The 21782-nt window shown below is 43.4% G+C and overlaps 1 protein-coding gene across 2 annotated transcripts in view; it reads left to right on the forward strand.

The window, feature by feature from the left end:
- Positions 1 to 8033, forward strand: part of MPZL2 (myelin protein zero like 2) — a 43863-nt gene extending 35830 nt beyond the window's left edge. The window contains exons 1-3 of one of the 2 annotated variants that reach the window (XR_008848274.1): positions 2246 to 4322; positions 5304 to 5375; positions 7604 to 8033. Coding sequence is in view for 1 of the 2 variants with exons in the window: in XM_056542758.1 (XP_056398733.1) it covers positions 5304 to 5352 (49 nt within the window). In the remaining variant the exon portion in view is untranslated. Of the gene's footprint in view, positions 1 to 2245; positions 4323 to 5303; positions 5376 to 7603 lie in introns of those variants that run through there. The other variant, XM_056542758.1, reaches the window with a different exon arrangement.
- Positions 8034 to 21782: the final 13749 nt, after the last annotated feature.

The raw sequence follows: 21782 nt of genomic DNA on the forward strand, positions 1-21782 counted from the left end.
GTGTGTCAGTTGTGTAAGCCAGCAGGGGAATCAAGTCTCCAATCAGAGGCTAAAGAATTATTTGGTTGGATTAAATCTCAAATGTTGGAAATGTTTAAGTCTTCACACAAGGAAAAAGGGGGCAAGCATAAAATGTCCCGGCATGAGGAAAGCTCTTCATCAGAGTCCAGTTCAGATGAACTTTCTGAGGGAGAAATTTTTTCCAGTTCAGAGTTTTCAGAACCTCCTAAAGAGCCTGAGGATTGTTGTCTTCTTAACAAAGATAGAATGCCGTCTCTTATTGATGCGGTGAAGGCTACAGTGGAAGACGATACGTCCACTAAAGATATGCCTCTCAAGGAGGCATTATTTTATTTTCCTAAAGAGAATAATCAGTACCTACCTTCTCATCCTCTTTTGCAGGATTTAATGCGGGCTGCATGGAAGAATCCAGAGAAAAAGTTGGAGCCGGGATCAAGATTTAAATCCATCTATAAATTAAATCCCAAAGCATCATGTTCCTGGGAAGACCCCCCGAAGATAGATATGGCGGTTGTCAGATTATCAAAAAAGGCTTTGTTTCCCTCTGAGGAATCTTCCCTCTTAAAATATCCTATGGATCGCAGAGCTGAAGTTAACCTAAAGAAAGTGTATTCAGCAGCTGCTAGCACATGTAAAGCGGCATTGGCTACGGTCCCAGTAGCCCGAGCATTGAGGTTGTGGCTCAGCCAATTGGCAAAGGATATTGCCAGGGGTATCTCCAGGGAAGATCTTTTGAGTAGCATGTCAGAAATGAAGAGGGCTCCTGATTTTTTTAATGATTTCCCATTAGACTGCCTGAAATCAAGCTCTAAAATTTTAGCGCTTTCCAATTCCGCAAGAAGAGCCTTGTGGATTAAGGAATGGGGATGTGCCTTTAAAAATACATTTCTGTACATTTCTGTACCAAGTTGTTTGGATCACAATTGGATAAAATATTAAAATCTATGAGCAAGTCTAAGGGCCCTGCCCTTCCATTTGTTAATAAAAGATCTAAATTTCGCTCTTACAGGAATACTCAGAGAAGATCGCCTTTCATCAGAAGAGCAAGGCAGAATGGGAGACTGCGAAGATTCAGAGGGGGTAGGGAGGGGCAGACAATCCCTCCTAAGAAGCAATACAAAGATGGCAAGGATCAACATTTCTGATGCCAGAAGCGCTCCAGTGGGGGCAAGGCTCCAGCATTTTGCCTCTGCTTGGATGGCCACCAGTTCGAATGCATGGATAACATCAGTCATCTCAAAGGGCTATTGCATCGAATTCTCCAGTCTTCCACCTCCTCATCAATTCGTCAATCCAGGAAAGGACCATCTTCTGGATCTAGAGTTTATCAAGAAAGGTGCTCTAGAGAGAGTACCATGTCATCAGAGGGGACAAGGAGTTCACTCCAGGATATTTGCGGTCCCGAAGAAAGAAGGTCCATGGCGTCTTGTAATTGATCTATCCTTTCTCAACAGATACATCAAGAAAAAACATTTTCGGATGGAAACAATCCGATCTGTCACTGCTTTCCTTCAGGAGGGCGATGTAGCAGAAGATCACACCGCAGCTTCCTGAGGGTAGCGATATAACCAGGGAAGAGAATACATCATCTACAGTTTACCTGCCTACCGTTCGGGCTGTCATCAGCGCCCAGAGTTTTTACAAAAATTGTGGTGATCCTGGCAGCACATCTCCGTCTCCAAGGAATATTTCTAGTGCCCTATCTGGACGATTGGTACATGAAAGCGGCATCTCCAGTTCTTCTTCGGCAGCATCTGCAGAAGACCATCAGCACTCTAGAAGGGCACTCAGAAATCGGTGTTGAATCCATCCATGAAATGCAAGTTTCTGGGGTTCATATTAGATTCAGAGAGAATGAGGATCTTCCTGTCAGATGAAAGGACAGCCAATCTGATGTTAGGTGTTCAGTGTATGCTAGAGAGCACGGAGTTGAACATCAGATTGGGTATGAGAGTGCTAGGTCTCATGACCTCCTCCTTGGAAGCAGTTCCGTGGGCCAGGGCACACTCCAGAAGTCTTCAACTAGAGATCCACGCACAGTGGAATGGACATCGCTCAGCTCTAGACTCTCCCCTTGTGTTGTCCAGGTCCACCAGACAGGATTTGAGTTGGTGGTTGGACGAGATCAAGATCACCTGCGGGAGGTGTCTTGCCAGCTCTCCCCAGTTAGTCCTCATGACAGATGCATCCAGTCTGGGATGGGGAGCTCACCTAGGGGACCTAGGGAACCTAGTGGTCCAGGTGAAATGGTCCCAACGGGAGAGTCAGAGTTCGTCCAATTTGCGAGAGATGAAGGCGGTCCATCTTGCCCTGCGCCATTTTGCCAGCTCTCTGAAGAATCAGAGGGTGTTGGTTCAGTCGGACAATCTAGTGACTGTTTTCTACATAAACAAACAAGGGGGAACAAGATCCCAGTCTTTGATAGTAGAATGCGGTGCCATGATGAGATGGGCAGAATTGAATCCACTAGAAATCCGAGCAGTCCACATAAAAGGAGAAAGGAACGTGAAGGCAGATTGGCTAAGTCGGCACCAGATAGACCAGTCGGAGTGGAGTCTCCATCCGGAAGCCTTCAAGTGGATCAGGGACAGGATGGGTTTGCCAGTCATGGATGTGATGGCAAATAGAATCAACAGGAAAATTCCAGCATTCTGTTCCCTCAACAGGAGAGACAACTCGGACTTCTTGGATGGCCTCTCGATCAGTTGGGGGAAGAAGTTCATATATGTATTCCCTCCCTTCCAGCTGGTAGCCCAAGTTCTAAAAAAGATCAAGGTGGAGCAGGCATCTGCAATAGTGATCCTGCCCTTCTGGCCCAGGAGGGCCTGGTTTCAGTTCGTGTGGGAACTTTCGAGGGGCTCATATCTGGAAATTCCATACAGGCCGGATCTATTATCTCAGCAGGGTGTGTACCACCAGAACCGGCAGAATTACCGATTAACGGCATGGAAAATATCTGGCCATCATTGACGTCAAGAGGTTTTGCGGATGAAGTAGTAGACATCTTATCCTGTTCTCGCAGGCCTTCAACTGTCAAAGTTTATGACAATGTGGCTAAAAAATTTCTGGCCTGGTGTAACCAGAATCAAGTTATGTCTCCAGCCTTAAAGGATGTTCTAAAGTTTCTACAGGAGGGGTTCGAAAAAGGACTTAAGTGGAATACCCTCAAAGTCCACTTCTCTGTGATCAATTACCTGCTTGAAGGAAAATTTTCCAATTGCAGTTTGGTGAGAAGATTTTTTAGAGCCATAAAAAATTTACGTCCTCCTGTGAAAGTCCCAGTAGCATCTTGGGATCTCTCTGTTGTTCTGGAAGCCTTGAGCAAAACTCCCTTTGAACCATTGCATTCTACCTCAGTGAAACTGCTGTCCATGAAAACCGTATTTCTGGTTGCCATCTCTACAGCCAGGCGTGTGGGGGAAATTCAGGCTTTATCCTGCAGAGAGCCCTATCTTAGGTGTTCTCAGAATTGCCTAATCCTGAGGACTGATCCTTCGTTTCTTCCTAAGGTCAACCAGGAGATTTTCTTGCCCAGTCTGTATGATTATCCGCAAGGTGAAGAGCAGCAGAGATTACATCTCCTGGATGTTAAAAGAGCTGTGCTCTTGTACTTGGATAAGGTGAAGGATTTCAGGAAGACAAATTCCTTGTTTGTTCTGTTCCAAGGCCCTAATATGGGTAGGCAAGCCTCTAAGGCATCTCTGGCGAGATGGATAAAGGATACCATCTTGATGGCATATTCTTCTCAACATCTGCCACCTCTGGAGGTCATTAGAGCCCATTCTACGAGATCGGCATCTACTTCTTGGGTGGCATTGGCACAAGTTTCCTGGGACCAGATTTGTCGGGCGGCTACGTGGTCTACACCAAGCACATTCATCAACCACTACAAGCTCGATGTGATCACCAATAAAGAGGTGTCCTTTGGCGGGAGGGTGCTCGAAGTAGCAGCCACAAATGTCCCTCCCAGTTAATAATTGCTTTTCATCCCTATTGTTTCCTGTGCTGCCGTAGGACGAAATGGAAAGTTCAGATTTACTTACCAAAATCTCTTCTTTCCGTGAGTCCGTAGGCAGCACAGGGTCCTTCCCTGAATAAATAGTATTGCTGCATTCAAACACAGTGTGGTATTGTCTTTGGGGGATATTTATGCTATGAGGGGGTGGATTCCAGGTGCTAATTGCTCATTATGTAATTAATTATGTTAATTAGTTTTGTTTCTTCTGCCTAATAGTAGGAAATATATGTTAACCCTATTGTTTCCTGTGCTGCCTACGGACTCATGGAAAGAAGAGATTTCAGTAAGTAAATCTGACCTTTTTGAAACACAGAGCTGTCTGCTGACATCATGAGCACAGTGCTCTCTGCTGACATCTCTGTCCATTTTAGGAACTGTCCAGAACAGCATATGTTTGCTATGGGGATTTCCTTTTACTCTGGACAGTTCATAAAATGGACAGAGATGTCAGCAGAGAGCACTGTACGCATGATGTCAGCAGACAGCTCTGTGTTTCAAATGGAAAAGAATTTCCACTGTAGTATTCAGCAGCTAATAAGTACAGGAAGGATTAAGATTTTTTAATAGAAGTAATTTACAAATCTGTTTAACTTTCTGGCACCAGTTGATTTAAAAAAAAAAAAGTTTTTCACCGGAGTACCCCTTTAAAGGAAAACTGTCACCCTTATCACCCACACTAAACCCAATAGACTAGGCTATAGTGTGGATGACCAGGAATCCAAAGAGGGGTAACCTACTATAATTGGTGCCGTGGTTCCCGAGATATTGGCTGGCGAAGTTCCCCTTCTGAATTCAGGGAATTGTGTGCAGGAAGCAGAGCTCTCACATCATCAGGACATTAGAGCTGTGTGTACACTGCCGGCACATGCACTCTACCAACAGAGCACAGTGCTCACGTGACATGCGACTCACGGCACAAAATATGAATATGCTAATTAAGGGGATGGCTGATTAAGAAGACTGAAAGAAGCAGGGGCGGCCAGCCTGCGGAGCCCCGCCTCCTGCACACAATTCCCTGAATTCAGAAGGGGAACTTTGCTAGCCAATATCTCGAGAACCACGGCACAGATTATAGTAAGTGACCCCTCTGTGGATTCCTGGTCACTCACAATATAACCCAGGGTTTAGTGTGGGTGATCAGGGTGACCATTTTCCTTTAAAAGAGAAATATTCAAATTACAAATATATACAGTACCTATGCAGAAATAATGTTGAGATCTGTAGCTAATGTATTCCTTCTCTCTCTTTTTTTTTTTTTTTTTAGTAGAGAAAAGTTAAATGAAAAACCACATGATCTATCTCCAAATGCATGACTCCAGGAGAAGCCACCTGTAAGGTTGGTGGTTGTTACCAATTGGAAGAAGTAATAATGCATTATGGGGAATGTATCCCCTATGTTTATTTTATTGATTTATACCATTAATATAGTTGTCCAGTGAAAAAAAAAGATAATTGTCTGATCTCCGCGATCTCCCATACGGGGCCCTTGCTAAGCTCCTATAAAGGAAGTTTCGCACCCAGCACGTCAGCTGGTCGAAAAATGCCCCCTTCATTCATCTCTATGGGAGAGGTGGAGACACAGCGTGAAAAAAATGAACTTGCTAAATTAAAAATATCTACTAAATTATTACAATTATCTTCTATTTTCCTGTTGTATAGTCCATAGTATAGGTGCAACTATTCTTTACATAGCTGTCTGTACTGCTGCTTCTGACATAGATCCAAAATTTCCTGGCTGCTGCTGGCTCAGGGCTGACCCCCCTTTTTTATTTAATTGTTTTGTACATTTTTATGGTCGTAGCCATCTTGCCTGAGCTGTTTTCAGCAACATTTAGGAGTATGCTTTACAGCAAGCCACATGGATACAGGCAAAAATAGAAAGGAGCTTTCTGTTAGCAGGAATAGTAAAAGCTACTAGGCATACTTTGTGACCTTTGATGAGGTTATTAAACAGGGAGAGGGAGGCTGAGCTCCTATTGTCTTCTGTATCTAATGGTGTGACCCTTTATTGCAATCACCCTTCTCGCATAGAGAACAGGAAGTCTCAGTATAATTTTAGGCTTACTGGTCAGAATGAATACTAAAACATTTCAAGATTATTTTATAATATAGATAGTAAAATGGAAAATTATAAAAATAAAAAAATGTATAAATGTTAAAATAATTTATTATTAAAACTTGATTTAATTTTAATTTTTTGATTACATGTCTCCTTTAAAAATTATGTCTGTCATTTTGTGTGCAGAACTCTCAGCATCTATAGCATGGTTTGTTTTACTGTTTTGTTGCAACGTGTTGCTGTGGCCAATAGATGGCTCTGCTGTAGCAAAGTTATATGAGAAACAGATGCAGGGTATGGTGGAACCACATAGAGTGCCAAGGTTTAATGCAGCCCTTAGGATGTAGACTAGTCAGAGCTTGCAGGAGGAAGTTTAGTGGCAAAGGAAGAGTAGTAGTAAAGGTTGTGATAGCTGACAAACACTAACAAACTACTCACGGAGATGTCTGATATTTGGTCCATGACTGTGTAAGGGGTGCTGTATGACTCAGAAGCAGGGGCTGACTCACTTTAGAGGGCCTTAATTTAAAAAGCAGCTGTGAGGTGTGCGCCTAAGAAATGACTGCCGACATGCACAGCCAAGAGAAGGAGATTGAAGGAGACAGAGCAGTGACCGTGGAGGTTCCTCATGGGCCTACAGTGCAGAGAAGTAGATTAGAGCTATCAGCTGCCAACTAGTCTGAGTGATCAGATAAACTGTTAGGGTGCGTTCCCACGGAGTAATTCAAGAGGAATTTACTCGAGTAATTCCTCTTGAATTCACCGCTTCAAATTAATTCACATCTCCTCTGCCCATTGACTTTAATGTTTTTTCCGCTGTCCTGTTCACACAGCGGAAATTCTGCTAGCGGAATTCCGACGCTGAATTCTGTTCCGCTTGAAGAATGAACATGTTCATTCTTCAAGTGGAATCCGCTAGCAGAAATCAATAGAAGTCAATGGTAAAAAAAAAATATGGCCAAATATGTGTATCGTGGTATTTTTGTAACTTATGGCGGTTCCACGGTAAATAACGGTATCCCCCTCCCCAAATTAATTATTACCCCATCACTGCACTGTCCCCATCGGGGTAAATACTCCCGTCAACCGCAAGCGCTGCTCTCCTCATTCTCCTGTTTGTTGCGGCCGCCGGCGCTGACACTCTATACTGTATCCCTATGCCCGGGCTGCAAAAGGTAAACAAAAATAAACTTTACCGCATGTTCCTAAGTTGGCCTTACGCTCTTCCTGGGGACGTGAACGTCGGACAGCCGTCAGCTTATCACCGGCCGCAGCGATGACCCGCCTCGGCCGGCGATAGGCTGAGCCCACTGTCATGTAAGAAGCAGGTTTCTAACATGACAGTGGGCTCAACCTATCACCGGCCGAGGCGGAACATCTCTGTGGCCGGTGATAGGCTGAGTTCTGAATTTTAACAAAAGTTCCTTCATCTGCCAAGCCTTTACACACATTAGTGCAAGTTCTATTTTTGCTTTGCTCACTATTTTTTTCTGTATTTTATGCAGGTCATTGTAAATCCCTACCTATGTTATCTGTGAAGCCAGACTAAACCCTGAAGAAGCTTCTAAAACTGACAGATCCTTTCAATGTCCTGCTGCATCTTATGGAACCTCTGCCTTCTCGGTTGACCTGCATTATTAGCCTCATGCCAAGGTGGTTAGCTGAGAATCCAGTATATCTTTGCCAAAAACAGAAATTCACCCTAGTGGAAAGAAGATGGAAAATATTTTCTTTGCATTTCCCTCACAAAGAGTCAATTTTTTGGGTCAAATAGACAGAAACACAGCCTACAAATAATTAGGCTGTGTAAATGTTTGTATTTGTAGTTTACAGCAATGGAACATTTGCTTGTATTTAAGGTAGGATGTATAAGAAAGAAGACCATATACAGTACAGACCAAAAGTTTGGACACACCTTCTCAGAGTTTTCTTTATTTTCATGACTACGAAAATTGTAGATTCACACTGAAGGCATGAAAACTATGAATTAAAGGGGTACTCCAGTGAAAAACTTTTTAACTTTTCTTGAATCAACTGGTGCCAGAAAGTTAAACAGATTTGTAAAATAGTCCATGTAGAAAATGAGACGGCACTCACCCAGGTAGTTGCTGATGAATATTCTTTATTCCATATAGGAAATCAAGCGGGGAGGTGCAGTGTCAGGCCATCACGCTGTGGACTCCTGCGTCCCTGCCGTGATACCTGCCTGACACTGCATCTTCCCGCTTGATTTCATATATGGAATAAAGAATATTCATCAGCAACTACCTGGGTGAGTGCCGTCTCATTTTCTACATGGACTGTTTGTACAATATCCTCTGCTATTTGGACTGAGCACCCCCATTTGGCTGTATTATCTCCACACCTGCGCTTGAGTGCTAGCCTATCTCCACTTAAGCAGTGCCGGACTCTGTTTCTATTACACAGATTTGTAAATTACTTCTATTAAAAATTCTTAATCCTTCCTGTACTTATTAGCTGCTGAATACTACAGTGGAAATTCTTTTCCGTTTGAAACACAGAGCTGTCTGCTGACATCATGAGCACAGTGCTCTCTGCTGACATCTCTGTCCATTTTAGGAACTGTCCAGAGTAAAAGGAAATCCCCATAGCAAACATATGCTGTTCTGGACAGTTCTTAAAATGGACAGAAATGTCAGCAGAGAGCACTGTGCTCGTGATGTCAGCAGAGAGCTCTGTGTTTCAAAAAGAAAATAATTTCCGCTGTAGTATTCAGCAGCTAATAAGTACAGGAAGGATTAAGATTTTGTAAGAGAAGTAATTTACAAATCTCTTTAAGGTTCTGGCACCAGTTGATTTAAAAAAAAGAAAGTTGTTCACCAGAGTACCCCTTTAACACATGTGGAATTATATACATAACAAAAAAGTGTGAAAATATGTCATATTCTGGGTTCTAGCCACCTTTTGCTTTGATTACTGCTTTGCACACTCTTGGCATTCTCTTGATGAGCTTCAAGAGGTAGTCACCTGAAATGGTCTTCCAACAGTCTTGAAGGAGTTCCCATAGATGCTTAGCACTTGTTGGCTCTTTTGCCTTCACTCTGCGGTCCAGCTCACCCCAAACCATCTCGATTGGGGTTCAGGTCCGGTGACTGTGGAGGCCAGGTCATCTGGGGCAGCACCCCATCACTCTTCTTCTTGTTAAAATAGCCCTTGCACAGCCTGGAGGTGTGTTTGGGGTCATTGTCCTGTTGAAAAATAAATGACGGTCCAACTAAACGCAAACCGGATGGAATAGCATGCCGCTGCAAGATGCTGTTGTAGACATGCTGGTTCAGTATGCCTTCAATTGTGAATAAATCCCCAACAGTGTCACTAGCAAAGCATCACCACACCATCACGCCTCCTCCTCCTCCACACCAGCACACCTGTGAAGTGAAAACCATTTCAGGTGACTACCTCTTGAATCTCTACAAGAGAATGCCAAGAGTGTGCAAAGCAGTAATCAAAGCAAAAGGTGGCTACTTTGAAGAACCCAGAATATGACATATTTTCAGTTGTTTCACACTTTTTTGTTATGTCTATAATTCCACATGTGTTAAATCATAGTTTTGATGCCTTCAATGTGAATCTACAATTTTCATAGTCATGGAAATAAAGAAAACTCTGAATGAGAAGGTGTGTCCAGACTTTTGGTCTGTACTGTACATGTGCTGACAGTGCTACGCATTTCGTGAAGTGTATTAATAGAAGCATGAATAATTGATGCCAGATTTATAAAAATAGCACACATGGCACATGTTTAATGCAAAGCTATAACCATGTTATTCACATTTATTCTACCTTTGAACTCTGTATTTGCATGAACAAACACCACAAAATTATATACGTCTTTATTAATAAATTTGGGACGTTTTATGACGCCTCTTAGCGTCACCCTTTAAAAAAAAGAAAAAAAGGTTGAATTAGGCATAGAAAGTGCCGAATACATATCACACTTTACTAGTGCCAACAAAGTGGGACTCCTTTCATAATTGCTCTATATTTTCTTATTGTCAAATTTTATATTTTCTTATGTGTCAGATACAGACTTTGCTATTACTTTGTTGTACAAAACTGCCCTTGTTAATTCATACAGAAAAATTTTCTCAGTAGTCTTATGAAAATGAGAAGAAAAAAATGGAAAAAAAAATAATAATTATATATATATATATATATATAGAAGAGTTAAGCATTGGAACAGCACTTCAAAGTCCAATGTTTAATAACTGCCAGCGGCCTGAGCCCAGGTCCAAGGGCTATAGACAGTCCAAAGAAAGAGAAGAATGGCCGCAGCAAAAATCCAGTGCGAAAAAATAGCTTTATTCCATCAAAATGGTGTGCAACGTTTCAGCTGCCCATGCAGCCTTTTTCAAGCAAAGCTTGAAAAAGGCTGCATGGGCAGCTGAAACGTTGCACACCATTTTGATGGAATAAAGCAATTTTTTGCACTGGATTTTTGCTGCGGCCATTCTTCTCTTTCTTTGGAATATATATATATATATATATATATATATATATATATATAGTTAAAACTATTTTTTAGTATTTGAGACAAGAGCAAAAATGTGATTTTGGATCTATTTCAAAATCAGCAGAATAGCTAGCCATGTGATAAAGTTATACAGACTCTACATTAACATATTGGTAGGACATTTTAATGAAGAGTATTTAGGAAGAAGACTTTTTAATTATGATTTAAAAAAAATCTGTGTCTGATAGCTTTTAAGGGGTATTCCCATCTAGACTTCATGGCATATCCAGAGATTATGCCATAAATGTCTCATAGGAGTGGATCTTAAAGGATAGACCTGCATCTATCTGAAGATCTAAGGTCCCTGACCTTCTCCAGTCTGCGTGTAGCTGCTAGGAGGTCATGAATCTGAATATAGTTAAACGGATTTTTAACGCAGTTTACACAACTCCCATTGACTTGAATGGAAATTATGTAAACAGAGTAGCACCTATTACTACAGTATTTACATTACCCCCATTATTGCCAATGGGAGTTATGCAAACTACATAAAACAATCAGCATAACATGCTATGTTCATGTTTGTATAAAAAAAAAATCACACTTTAAAATTACAGTAGTCTAAGTCTATGCTGTTTTGCTTCGAATGTCAAATTATATATTTAATGCTACAATACACAAAAGGCAAAGTAGCAGATGCGAGGGTAATTGCATTCTGATAACCAGTCCCTATATTTGTCATTTTATTAAGGATAACTTTCCACATTGGAATGATTTACACTGTAGGTTTTCTTAAGTAGTCCTTTATAAGGTGAGCATGGTTTTTCATTGATGATTAGAAAACTTTATAGTTTATGTATTTTTTTCTTTACAAAAGAGTATCATTTTCCATGTAATCTTGTTACTACAAATGCTATCATGAGACTGAATATGTAACATTGTACGAATTCAATCACTCTCATTTACTAGTTGAATATGTATATAAATAGTTATCCTGTTTCCTGTATTAAAGTGTTTTTATTACATAGAGACCAACATGAAGTTTTTTTTTGCTGTTACTGTTTTTTTTTTAATGTTCTTCAAGTTAATATAAACTAGACAGGTCTAAGGTTATTTGATATATATATTTTTTATTTTTTTTATTTTATTGAAAGAGCTTTATTGATCGTTCAGTCATTACAAGTCATACAATAAATTTCAATCACACAAAGCATGACAGTACAATATACAGCAAAGGTTTCCTAAGTTGTACATCGCACAGCATGCTACTCTAACATGCCACTCAATCCTGTAAGAGAAAAGCACAAGAAATCGAGAAAACCCAAACAATACAATCTGTGATCATGGTAGGGGCGTGGGCTATGGGGGAGTGGGTGCCTGTGTTAAAGTAGGGAGAGGGCAGATTACAGGGCCAAACTATTGGGCTATAACTTCAGGGGGACATGGAGGAAGGAGAGGGGTCTCCTCTTCTTCATCGACGGCCGGGCTGTCCAAGATGGAATAGTCTTTCAGCAGGCTCCGAATGAACCTGCGGCAGTCCCGGACGGACATGTTCTCCCTGTTGATCACAAGGCTGTTCCTGGCAAGCCATACAGCTTCCTTAAAACAGTTCATAAGGCGCCAGGCCTCCTGGATGGCCTCTATGTCGTGGGTCCCAGGGAACAGACCGTAAAGCACCGAATGGTACGATAGGCAGTTCCTGGGTACAGAGTCACCGAGTTCGTGTTCCAGGATGTCCAACAGACCCTGCGCAAAGGGACACTGCCAAAACACATGCAAAGAGGTTTCCTCCACGTGGGGGCACCGGGGGCAGTACCGGGTTCTGCACAGGTCGCGGGTATGCATGAACGACCTAACAGATAGCCCTCCCTTAATGGGCATCCATGACAAGTTCTTATGTCCATTGGTAAGCCGCTTTGAAGCCACATTAGTCCAGACAGTCTCTGCCATGGCCGTGGGGAGCCCCGGAACAAGCTCCAACAAGTCCTTAGCTCAGATGAGCTTGCAGATGGTCCTTGGCTACCACGGATCAGGTTTCAGTCCCTCCAGATGGTGTTCCCTCACAAACCAGACCATGTCCCCATAGAACCAAGGAGTGTTCCAGAGTGTACCACTTGTCCGAGCCAAGCTGTCTCTAGAGGGACAAGAGAAACAAGCGAGACATGGACTTGCCCGCTGAGCCAGTCTTTTCCACAAGAGTCTGCTGCACACTGAAACAAGCAAAGGAAGCCCGAAGCAAAGTGAGGATACCATGGATTCCTTTCTTACCCTTGCAGGGCTCCTTATACATCACAGTCCGCTTGACTCTGTTCATTTTGCCCCAGATGAAGCGAAATATGGTCCGGGTGATGGCCCTGCAAACGGTGTATGGGGAGGCCAGGCCTGTGCGGTGTATTGGAGCACAGACAAAACTTTACCTCGCAAGACCAGTGTTTTGCCCTCCGATGAGAGCTTTATGGAGCTCCACAGTCCAATCTTAGAGTTCATTTTTGCCAGTCGGTCTTGCCAAGACTTCAATGCTGCTCCTTCCTTCCCGAACCAGACTCCCAAGATTTGGATGAAGTCTGGTTTAACCTTAAAGGGGAAGGGGGGGGGGGGGAAGAAGCCAGGTGCCATTGCCCCAAGAGCATAGCTTCCAACTTCCCACAGTTGACTTTTGCCCCCGAAGCTTTGCCAAAGTCCTCGCAGGTCTGGACAAGAGCAGTCACTGAACGCTAGTCAGAGCAGAAGACGGTCACGTCGTCCATGTAGACTCCATTCTGCCAGATAGACTCATCAAAGAGCCTTGTCTGACATCTGAAAGAATTGGGAAGGGGTCAGTCTTCCAGCCGTTCACCAACACTGTGCTACAAATATCAAAATACATGACGTTAACAAAAGAGCAAAACAGCTTCCCTAGACCCAGCTTGCACAAAGCTCTGCCCATGAAAGCATGGGAGACACGGTCAAATGCCTTCTGATCCAGACTGACCAGGGCAGCGCGGGTTTGACAGTCCTGGATGTAATAGACAATGTCTCTCACAAGGGCAAGGCTATCGGCGATCCTGCGACCGGGGATGCCACAGGTCTGGTCCGGATGGACGATCTGCCCGAGGACAGATTTCAGCCTGTTGGCTAGCACTTTGGCGAGGATCTTGTAGAGCACGTTCAGGAGAGAGATGGGACACCAATTTTTCAAGTCACATTTCTCCCCCTTCCGCTTATACAAGATCGTGATCATCCATTCCCTCAATGACAGAGGCATTTTTCCCCCCCACCATCTCCTCGTACCCCTCCAACAGGTCCGGACAGATCTGGTCCCCCAGCGCTACATAGAGCTCGGCCAGGAGACCGTCACTGCTCAGAGTCCTACAGGGCTTAAAGGATTTAGCGGCAGAGAGCAGCTCCCCACTGTCAAGGGAACGTCCACAGCCATGTCACCTGCAGGTTCAACAACAACAGGCACCTCTGGGCCACTTCGGGGTCAGATGACTTTAGGACATAGAGATTGCTTTAGAAGTCCGAGACGACCCCCATCACCTCCTCGTTGCCCCTCCTCATGTGTCCAGTCTCATATCACAGTTCAGTCAGGGCCATGTGGCCAGCATGGACCTTCCTGAAAAAGAGTTACACTTCTCCCCCTTTTCAAGGTTCTTCACCTTGGAACAAAAGACTATTTGCTTGGATTCCTCCTCAAAGTGCCTTTTCAGGCTTTTTTTTTGGTCTCCTTCAGCTCCTCCCTGACATCCCAGCCACACTGGACCAGGTCGTGTAGTGACCCCAACTCGCTCTGCAGCCGCCTGAAGTCCCACTTCTTCTCACACGCCTTTTATCTGCTTTTTGCCTGAAAGAAACAATGAAACTCTACTTTAACATATTCCCACCAATCGCTGATGCAGTTAAACAGACATTTATCATTACGCCATACAAGGTACGCATCCCTAAGTTCCTCCATAACCTCCCTTTGTGCCAACAAGGCACAATTCAATTTCCAGGAGCCTGGGCCATGTGGAAATCCATAGCCCAGAGCCCCCCGAAATCGAATGGCCCTGTGATCAGAAAAGAAGCAGGGGACCATAGAGTACGACCCCTTTCTTTTTTTTTTCAAAGTATAATTTTTATTTTCAAAAGTAGCCTACAGGGAAATAAACAGAATAGGCATAGTACAGGAAAAACATGAGTGACTCTCTCCGGTACACTTGTGGGACGGCCAGTGTACGACCCCTTTCTAACTGCTCTCGAAGTGAAGATGAAGTCTATCCAAGAACGGAGCTAGCCATCGGGGTGCTCCACATATAGTTTATGGAGCCGTTCCCGATAGACCCAACAACGTTCTGCAAGGATGCCTCTCTCACCATCTCAATCAGCAGCTTGGACGTCACATCAAGGTTGGCAGATGTGCCAGAACTGCGCCCGTCCACCTCAATGGGGCATTTGAAGTCACCACCCAACACTACTGCCCTAGTGGTGGCAAGCTGAGCCCGCAGGGTCTGGAGAACCTCCAGTTGGACATTCTTCTCCGGGGGGGGGGCATACACGTTGATGAGCCGCACAGGCTTACCGGCCCAGGAACAGTCTGTGACAAGATGTCTGCCACAGACAAGATGCTGGACAGAATCAAGTGCAGAGTTTCCTCCCCTGATCAGGATGGCCACCCTCGCAGACCTACACTCACCCCCACCAGAACAGTAGGAAGGGCCTTGAGACCACTGCCTGGCCAGCTGGTTGTAAGACCTAGAAGAGGACAAAGCACATTCCTGCAGCATGTAAACATCACACCTTAGAGTCTAAGAAAGTAAGCACAGTCTGAAATCTAAACCTCTCTCTATTACTCCTCACATTAATGCTAAAAATGTTAAGATCAGCCATGGGAATAAATAAAGAGAGGTTAGTTCAGATACTAGTTACCCCTCCGGTTGGGCGGATCTTCTCTGGTGCCTTTCAGCGCCTGCTGCTCCTCATAGCACCCTTCCAAGAACACGTCATAGACCGGATTGGCTGGTGTCTAGAATTTCTTTGACCTCATGGACCTGCAGCAATTCCTCCAAAGATTGAGCTTGGACCTGCTCCACTTGGACCTGCTCCATTTCCTCTTCTTCATCTGAAGACTGGAGGTTCTCGCAGGCCTCAATGAACTTCCTCTTGTAGGACCCGGCTGATGCATTGTCCCTTCCTTTCCTTTTTCTCTGCTGGGTATCTGGGGCAGGAAGTACAGGAAAATGCTCCAAAGAGCTGGCACCAGCAGTTGGAGGGGGGTTAGGTGCTGTTGGGCCAGGAGAAAAAGAAGGATGGGTGGGGGTATGGCTTATAAATTTTGGCAGCAACTGGGGGCATTTATAAAATAATACTAATTCCCAGACAACCCCTTTAAGGTTAGGGCTACACGGCAACAAGTGTCACATGACAGCAAATCGCATCTAAGTCACTCAGCCAAAATATTTGTGAGACTTGTGCCGCGACTTGCTGTTATGTCCTTTTATTAGAATTGAAATTTAGCTGTAAAAAAAATAAAAAATGTAAATGTGTAATTCCAAAGAAGTCACAAGTATTTCTCAGTCGCATTCAATTTGCTTTGACGGTAATCATGGCAGTCATGTGTGACTTTCAACCAAAAATCTATCAAAGTGAATGATCAAAGACATTTGGAACAGGGGTGTGACAAAATGGGCTGTTGGAAGCTCCCACTGGACTTGCAGTGCTAGTATGAGGATATGTTAATAAAGGAAGGTCTCACAAGCATGTACCCATGAATTCTCGGTATTAAAAATGCATTATAATAGCAATAAAATTGCATGCAAATGTTAAAAGAAAAATAAACGTGTTTTGTGCCGTTTTTCAGGTTTGTAAGCATACAGCAAGTGGAGCCACCATCAAAATGCCATAAAAATATGGCTCTGTGTGCCAAATCCCTTTTTGAAGCACCATAGTAGTAGGGAATTGAGAGGGAATGGGCTAAAAAAAGTTAAAACCAGAGTCGGACTGGGACTCTTTGTTTTTCTCTTTTAAAGGGAACCTGTCGACAAATTTTACTCAATAAAACCCCTTGAACCATATTATGGGCCAATAAATAATCCTTGCTGCTGTGTCCATGTTGTATTAGGCCATTGGTGCAATTCAGAGAAAAATAACTTTTATTCTGTCAAATTCTGTATACAAATTACTAGCAAGAAATCATCAAAACTAGTCACAGCTATTTGCCTGTAATCATATCTTGGAAGGCTTGATTGACCAGCAAGAAGCTAGCTACGCCATTGTCTGCAGCCACTTAAAAGGGGTACTCTGCCCCTAGACATAGGTGGTAAGTTTTTGTCTACGACACTTCTCCTTTAAAAGGGTACTCCACTGCTCAGCATTTGGAACAAACTGTTCCGAACGCTGGAGCCGGCGCTGGAAGCTTGTGACGTCATAGCCCCACCCTCTCATCAGCCATCACGCCCCCTCCCATAGACTTGCATTGAGGGGTGTGATGTAATGAGGGGGCGGGGCTATGACATCACAAGCTCCTGGCGCCGGCTCCAGTGTTCAGAACAGTTTGCTCCAAAAACTGAGCAGCGGAGTACCCCTTTAAGGCTTCCTTTAAGACTTTTTTGTGTGTGATTCTCGTCATGTGATTCAAGAATTTCTTATGAAGAAAGCAAAAAAAATGCACAAAAATCGCAGCACACATTTTATGAAAAAAGGTTATGTATAACACCACCCTGTTACTTTTACTGGCTGAATGCATTAAAGGAAAATTGGACTATTTGATTTTTCACCATTACATGTGATGTGTGAATGTGTTGTATGGATTATGATTGTACCAATTAGGCAAGTTATATTCTCAATTTATTTATTTTGTAATAACTTTTTTTAATTGGAAATTTTTTGTTGTTGGTTACTTTCATGATATTTTTCTTATGACAAATGCCTGTTAGGTCCCAATTCTAGGATAGTCACCAATTTCCAGACACTGCATTCCTCATACATTTCCATGAAAAGGTGGCTGCTTTGCATGCAACCACATCTCTGCTGAAGTATACGGATAATACAGTGGGCAGGAATTGGTCCATAGGGGTTAGCATACTTACTTTCTACTGATTGGTGAAAGACTGATGTCATAGTCCCCACCAATCCTGAGGGTGAAGCAGCTGCAGCCCCTTCATTATGTTCCCTTCACTCCTTTAACCCCTTAAGGACTCAGCCCATTTGGACCTTAAGGACTCAGACAATTTTATTTTTACGCTTTTGTTTTTTCCTCCTCCCCTTCAAAAAAATCATAACTCTTTTATATTTTCATCCACAGACTAGTATGAGGGATTGTTTTTTGCGCGACCAGTTGTCCGTTGTAATGCCATCACTCACTTTACCATAAAATGTATGGCGCAACCAAAAAAATACTATTTGTGTGGGGAAATTAAAAAGAAAACTTTTGGAAGGTTTTGTTTTCACGCCGTACAATTTATGGTAAAAATGACGTGTTTTTTATTCTCTGGGTCAATAGGATTAAAATTATACCCATGATTATACACTTTTCTATTACTGTTGCGCTTAAAAAAAATCGCAAACTTTTTAACCAAATTAGTACGTTTAAAATCCCCCTATTTTGAAGACCTATAACTTTTTCATTTTTCTGTATAAGCGGTGGTATGAGGGCTCATTTTTTGCGCCGTGATCTGTACTTTTTATTAATACCATATTTGCTTATACAAAACTTTTATTACATTTTTTATGATTTTTTTTTTGGAATAAAATGTTATAAAAAAGCAGCTATTTTGGACTTTTTTTTTTTTTTACGTTCACGCCGTTCACCGTACGGGATCATTTACATTTTATTTTAATAGTTTGGATATTTATGCACGCTGCGATACCAAATATGTATATAAAATAATTTTTTTTTTTTTTTTTTTTTACACTTTTTGGGGGTAAAATGGGACAATTTACGTTTTTATTGGGGGAGGGGGTTTTTCACATTTTTTTTACTTTATTTTTTTACTTTTATTTTTACACTTTAATAGTCCCCATAGGGGACTATTTATAGCAATCATTCGATTGCTAATCCTGTTCAGTGCTATGTATAGGACATAGCACTGATCAGGGTTATCGGTCATCTTCTGCTCTGGTCTGCGGGAAGGCAGATCAGAGAAGAAGACTCCCAGAAGACAGCGGAGGCAGGTGAGGGGACCTCCGTCTGCAGTGCAGGATGATCAGATTGCCGCGGCTGCGCTGCGGGCGATCCGATAATCCTGTTAAGTGACCGAGATGCTGCAGATGCCGTGATCTGTATTGATCACGGCATCTGAGGGGTTAATGGCGGACATCCGCGGGATCGTGGGTGTCCGCCATTAACGGCGGGTCCCTGGCTGTGATCCACAGCCAGGACCTGCAGCGCATGATGCGGGCATCGCTCCGATGCCCGCGGTTATGCTCAGGACGTAAATGTACGTCCTGGTGCGTTAAGTACCACATCACCAGGACGTACATTTATGTCCTGCATCGTTAAGGGGGTTAAAACATTTATCAATAATACTGGACAAAATAGAGCAGAATTAGAGCACAAATTTTTCCATAAAAATCCAAGACAACAGACCCCACACACTAGGGATCGACCGATATCGTTTTTTTAGGGCCGATACCGATAATCGGTGGAGGTTAGGGCCGATAGCCGATAACTTATACCGATATTCCGGTATAAGTTATCGGCTATTTATCCCCCCTTGACACCGCTGCAGAACATTGATTTAAAGCGGGCGCTTTAAATCAATGCACTGCAGTGGCTTTTGCGGTGCCATAACCCGCTTCTCTCCCCCTACCTGTCAGGGTGGTCCGGGCCATCCATCCTTCCTTCCTGTAGTGTCCGGCGGCATTCCGGGTTGAGGGTGAACCGGTCCGGGCTGTCCTTCTTCTCCGGGGGTCATCTTCTCCACTCCGGTCAGGCTCCGGCCTAGTACGCTGCATAGACGCCGCTGCGCAGTGACGCCCGTGCGCAGCGACGCACCTGACGTCATGGCGTAGCGGCGTCTATGCAGCGCACTAGGCCGGAGCCTGCCCAGAGTGGAGAAGAGGACCCCCGGAGAAGGACAGCCCGGACCGGTTCACCCTCTACCCGGAATGCCGCCGGACACTACAGGAAGGAAGGATGGATGGCCCGGACCACCCCCATTACGGGTAAGTTACATTTTTTTTATTGACTCGGAGGGTGGGGGAGCGGTATGGGCAAAAATCCATACCGGTATACCGCCCAGCACTACGGTGGGGGGTGCGACGCGGTGCGGTGGGTCGGGGGGGGGGCGGTCGCGGTGCGGTGGGGGCGGTGCGGGGCATTATCGGCTTATTGGCAAGGTAATTGCCGATACCGATAATGCCCAAAATCGAAATTATCGGCCGATAATATCGGCCATACCGATAATCGGTCGATCCCTACCACACACTACACAATGCCTGCTATGAGGACTGGAAGTTGGTTTCTCCATATAACTCTTACATTGAGCTTTTATAGAGTTATATTAAGCTATTAAGCTTTTATAGAGCTATTAACCCTCGCCACACTGATGAAGGGAGGAAAATAAACATTTCCTCAGTACTTCTTTATGGGTAGGGTCACACGTAACTGATCCGCAGGGCATTCATATTTCCCGCTGGTGATGGTGCTGGCCAAGCACAGTGGGAAATATGAATCTGTGATGTGAAGTTTTCTTCACATCACCACTTAGGATTACAGTACAGTTCAGGGGAGCGGTGCTGTGGGCCGCCCGCTTCTCCCGATTATAAATTGCGATCGCAACGGTCAACATTGGTAAAAATAGTGAAAAAAATGAAGCTGAAAAAAACTAAGTAGGAACATAACCTTGGTTTCTTTATGTAAAAAATAACAATAGAACCAAATGTACCAACATTTTCTAAAACCACTGGAGCTCCAAGTCGAAGTCCCAGAAAATGGAATAAGCTGTTTGTGACTATTTCTGAATTACAGGCATCAGTCCCCCAATGTATGTATGACTCGTTATAGAGTAACACATATGCCCAATATATGCTTTTTATTTATGTGAGCATCTGAGTCGTTACATAATTAAGTGACTTCCGCAGTAATCTTCCTCTCCACCCACAGCAAACAGGTTTTTCAAGTTACTGCCACTAACAGAAGGAAATGGAGTTATTACTATAAAATGAGAAAGAAATTCGATACAGATGATTGTTTCCTTGTGACTGTGATTTAGAATTTCTTTTGCGTTGGTTTTGATACTATCAGGGGTTAAAACATTTGGCACACAAGCAAAAATCAATAAATCACTTCAAAATACACATTTTTAAACACACAAGCAAAAAACATTAAAAGAGTTTAGAAAATCACTTTGTAACACCACCTCTTCTCTCTCTCTCTCTCTCTCTCTCTCTTTTTTTATGAACTAAATGTACTAACCCATTTTTGTCTGCTCTTTTTCTTCTCTTTTCAGATCCATGTATGCCGAGGACTACTTTGGATTCGGTGGACTACGTTGATAACCAACATGTTTTTTTTTTTTTTTTATAATTTCAATAAAATGGTTTAACAAAAGGCTTGTGAGGGGAGTGTATGGATTTTGGAATAATTTTTATTTTCTTTATTTACTCTACAGGCTTAATAGTGAAAGCCGTCTTATAGACAGAAGCAATACTAAGCCAGGGCTCAGCGTTAGCCACAAAAACAGCTAGCGATAACCCTCAATTATTACCCAAGTACCCACCGCCACAGGGAGTAGTGGGAAGAGCCGATACCAACAGGTGATGATGGGCCTAGGCAGTAACAAGCTGGCAATATTTAGGCTGGGGAGGGCCAGTAATAATTGTCCTCGCCCACCCTGCTTACAACAGGCTGTTGCTGCTCAATTGGTATCTGTTTGAAAATATGGGGAAACCCACAAGATTTTTCATAAATAATGATAAAATAACAAAAACATGCGTGGTTCCCCATATGTTTATTCTCAGATACCAGTCGAGCAGCAATAGCCTAACATTACCAGGGTGGGTGAGAACCATTCTTACTGGCCCTCCCCAACCTAAATAATGCCAGCCTGTTACCATCTAGGCTCTGGAGCACCATTTTTTACACTCGTGGCTGGTTGGTACTGGCTCTAAACAAACAACAAAAAACGTGGTCTCAAATGGCTGGAGGTGCTAAACCCCAAATGCGGTTGTGCATTTATACTGGGGGAGCAGATCCTGCCCTTGTAGTCCGTTGCTAAGGGCGATCCCCAGCATAAAAATGCATACAATGG

The sequence above is a fragment of the Hyla sarda genome, chromosome 10 (assembly GCF_029499605.1).
Source record: "Hyla sarda isolate aHylSar1 chromosome 10, aHylSar1.hap1, whole genome shotgun sequence".
NCBI lineage: Eukaryota > Metazoa > Chordata > Amphibia > Anura > Hylidae > Hyla > Hyla sarda.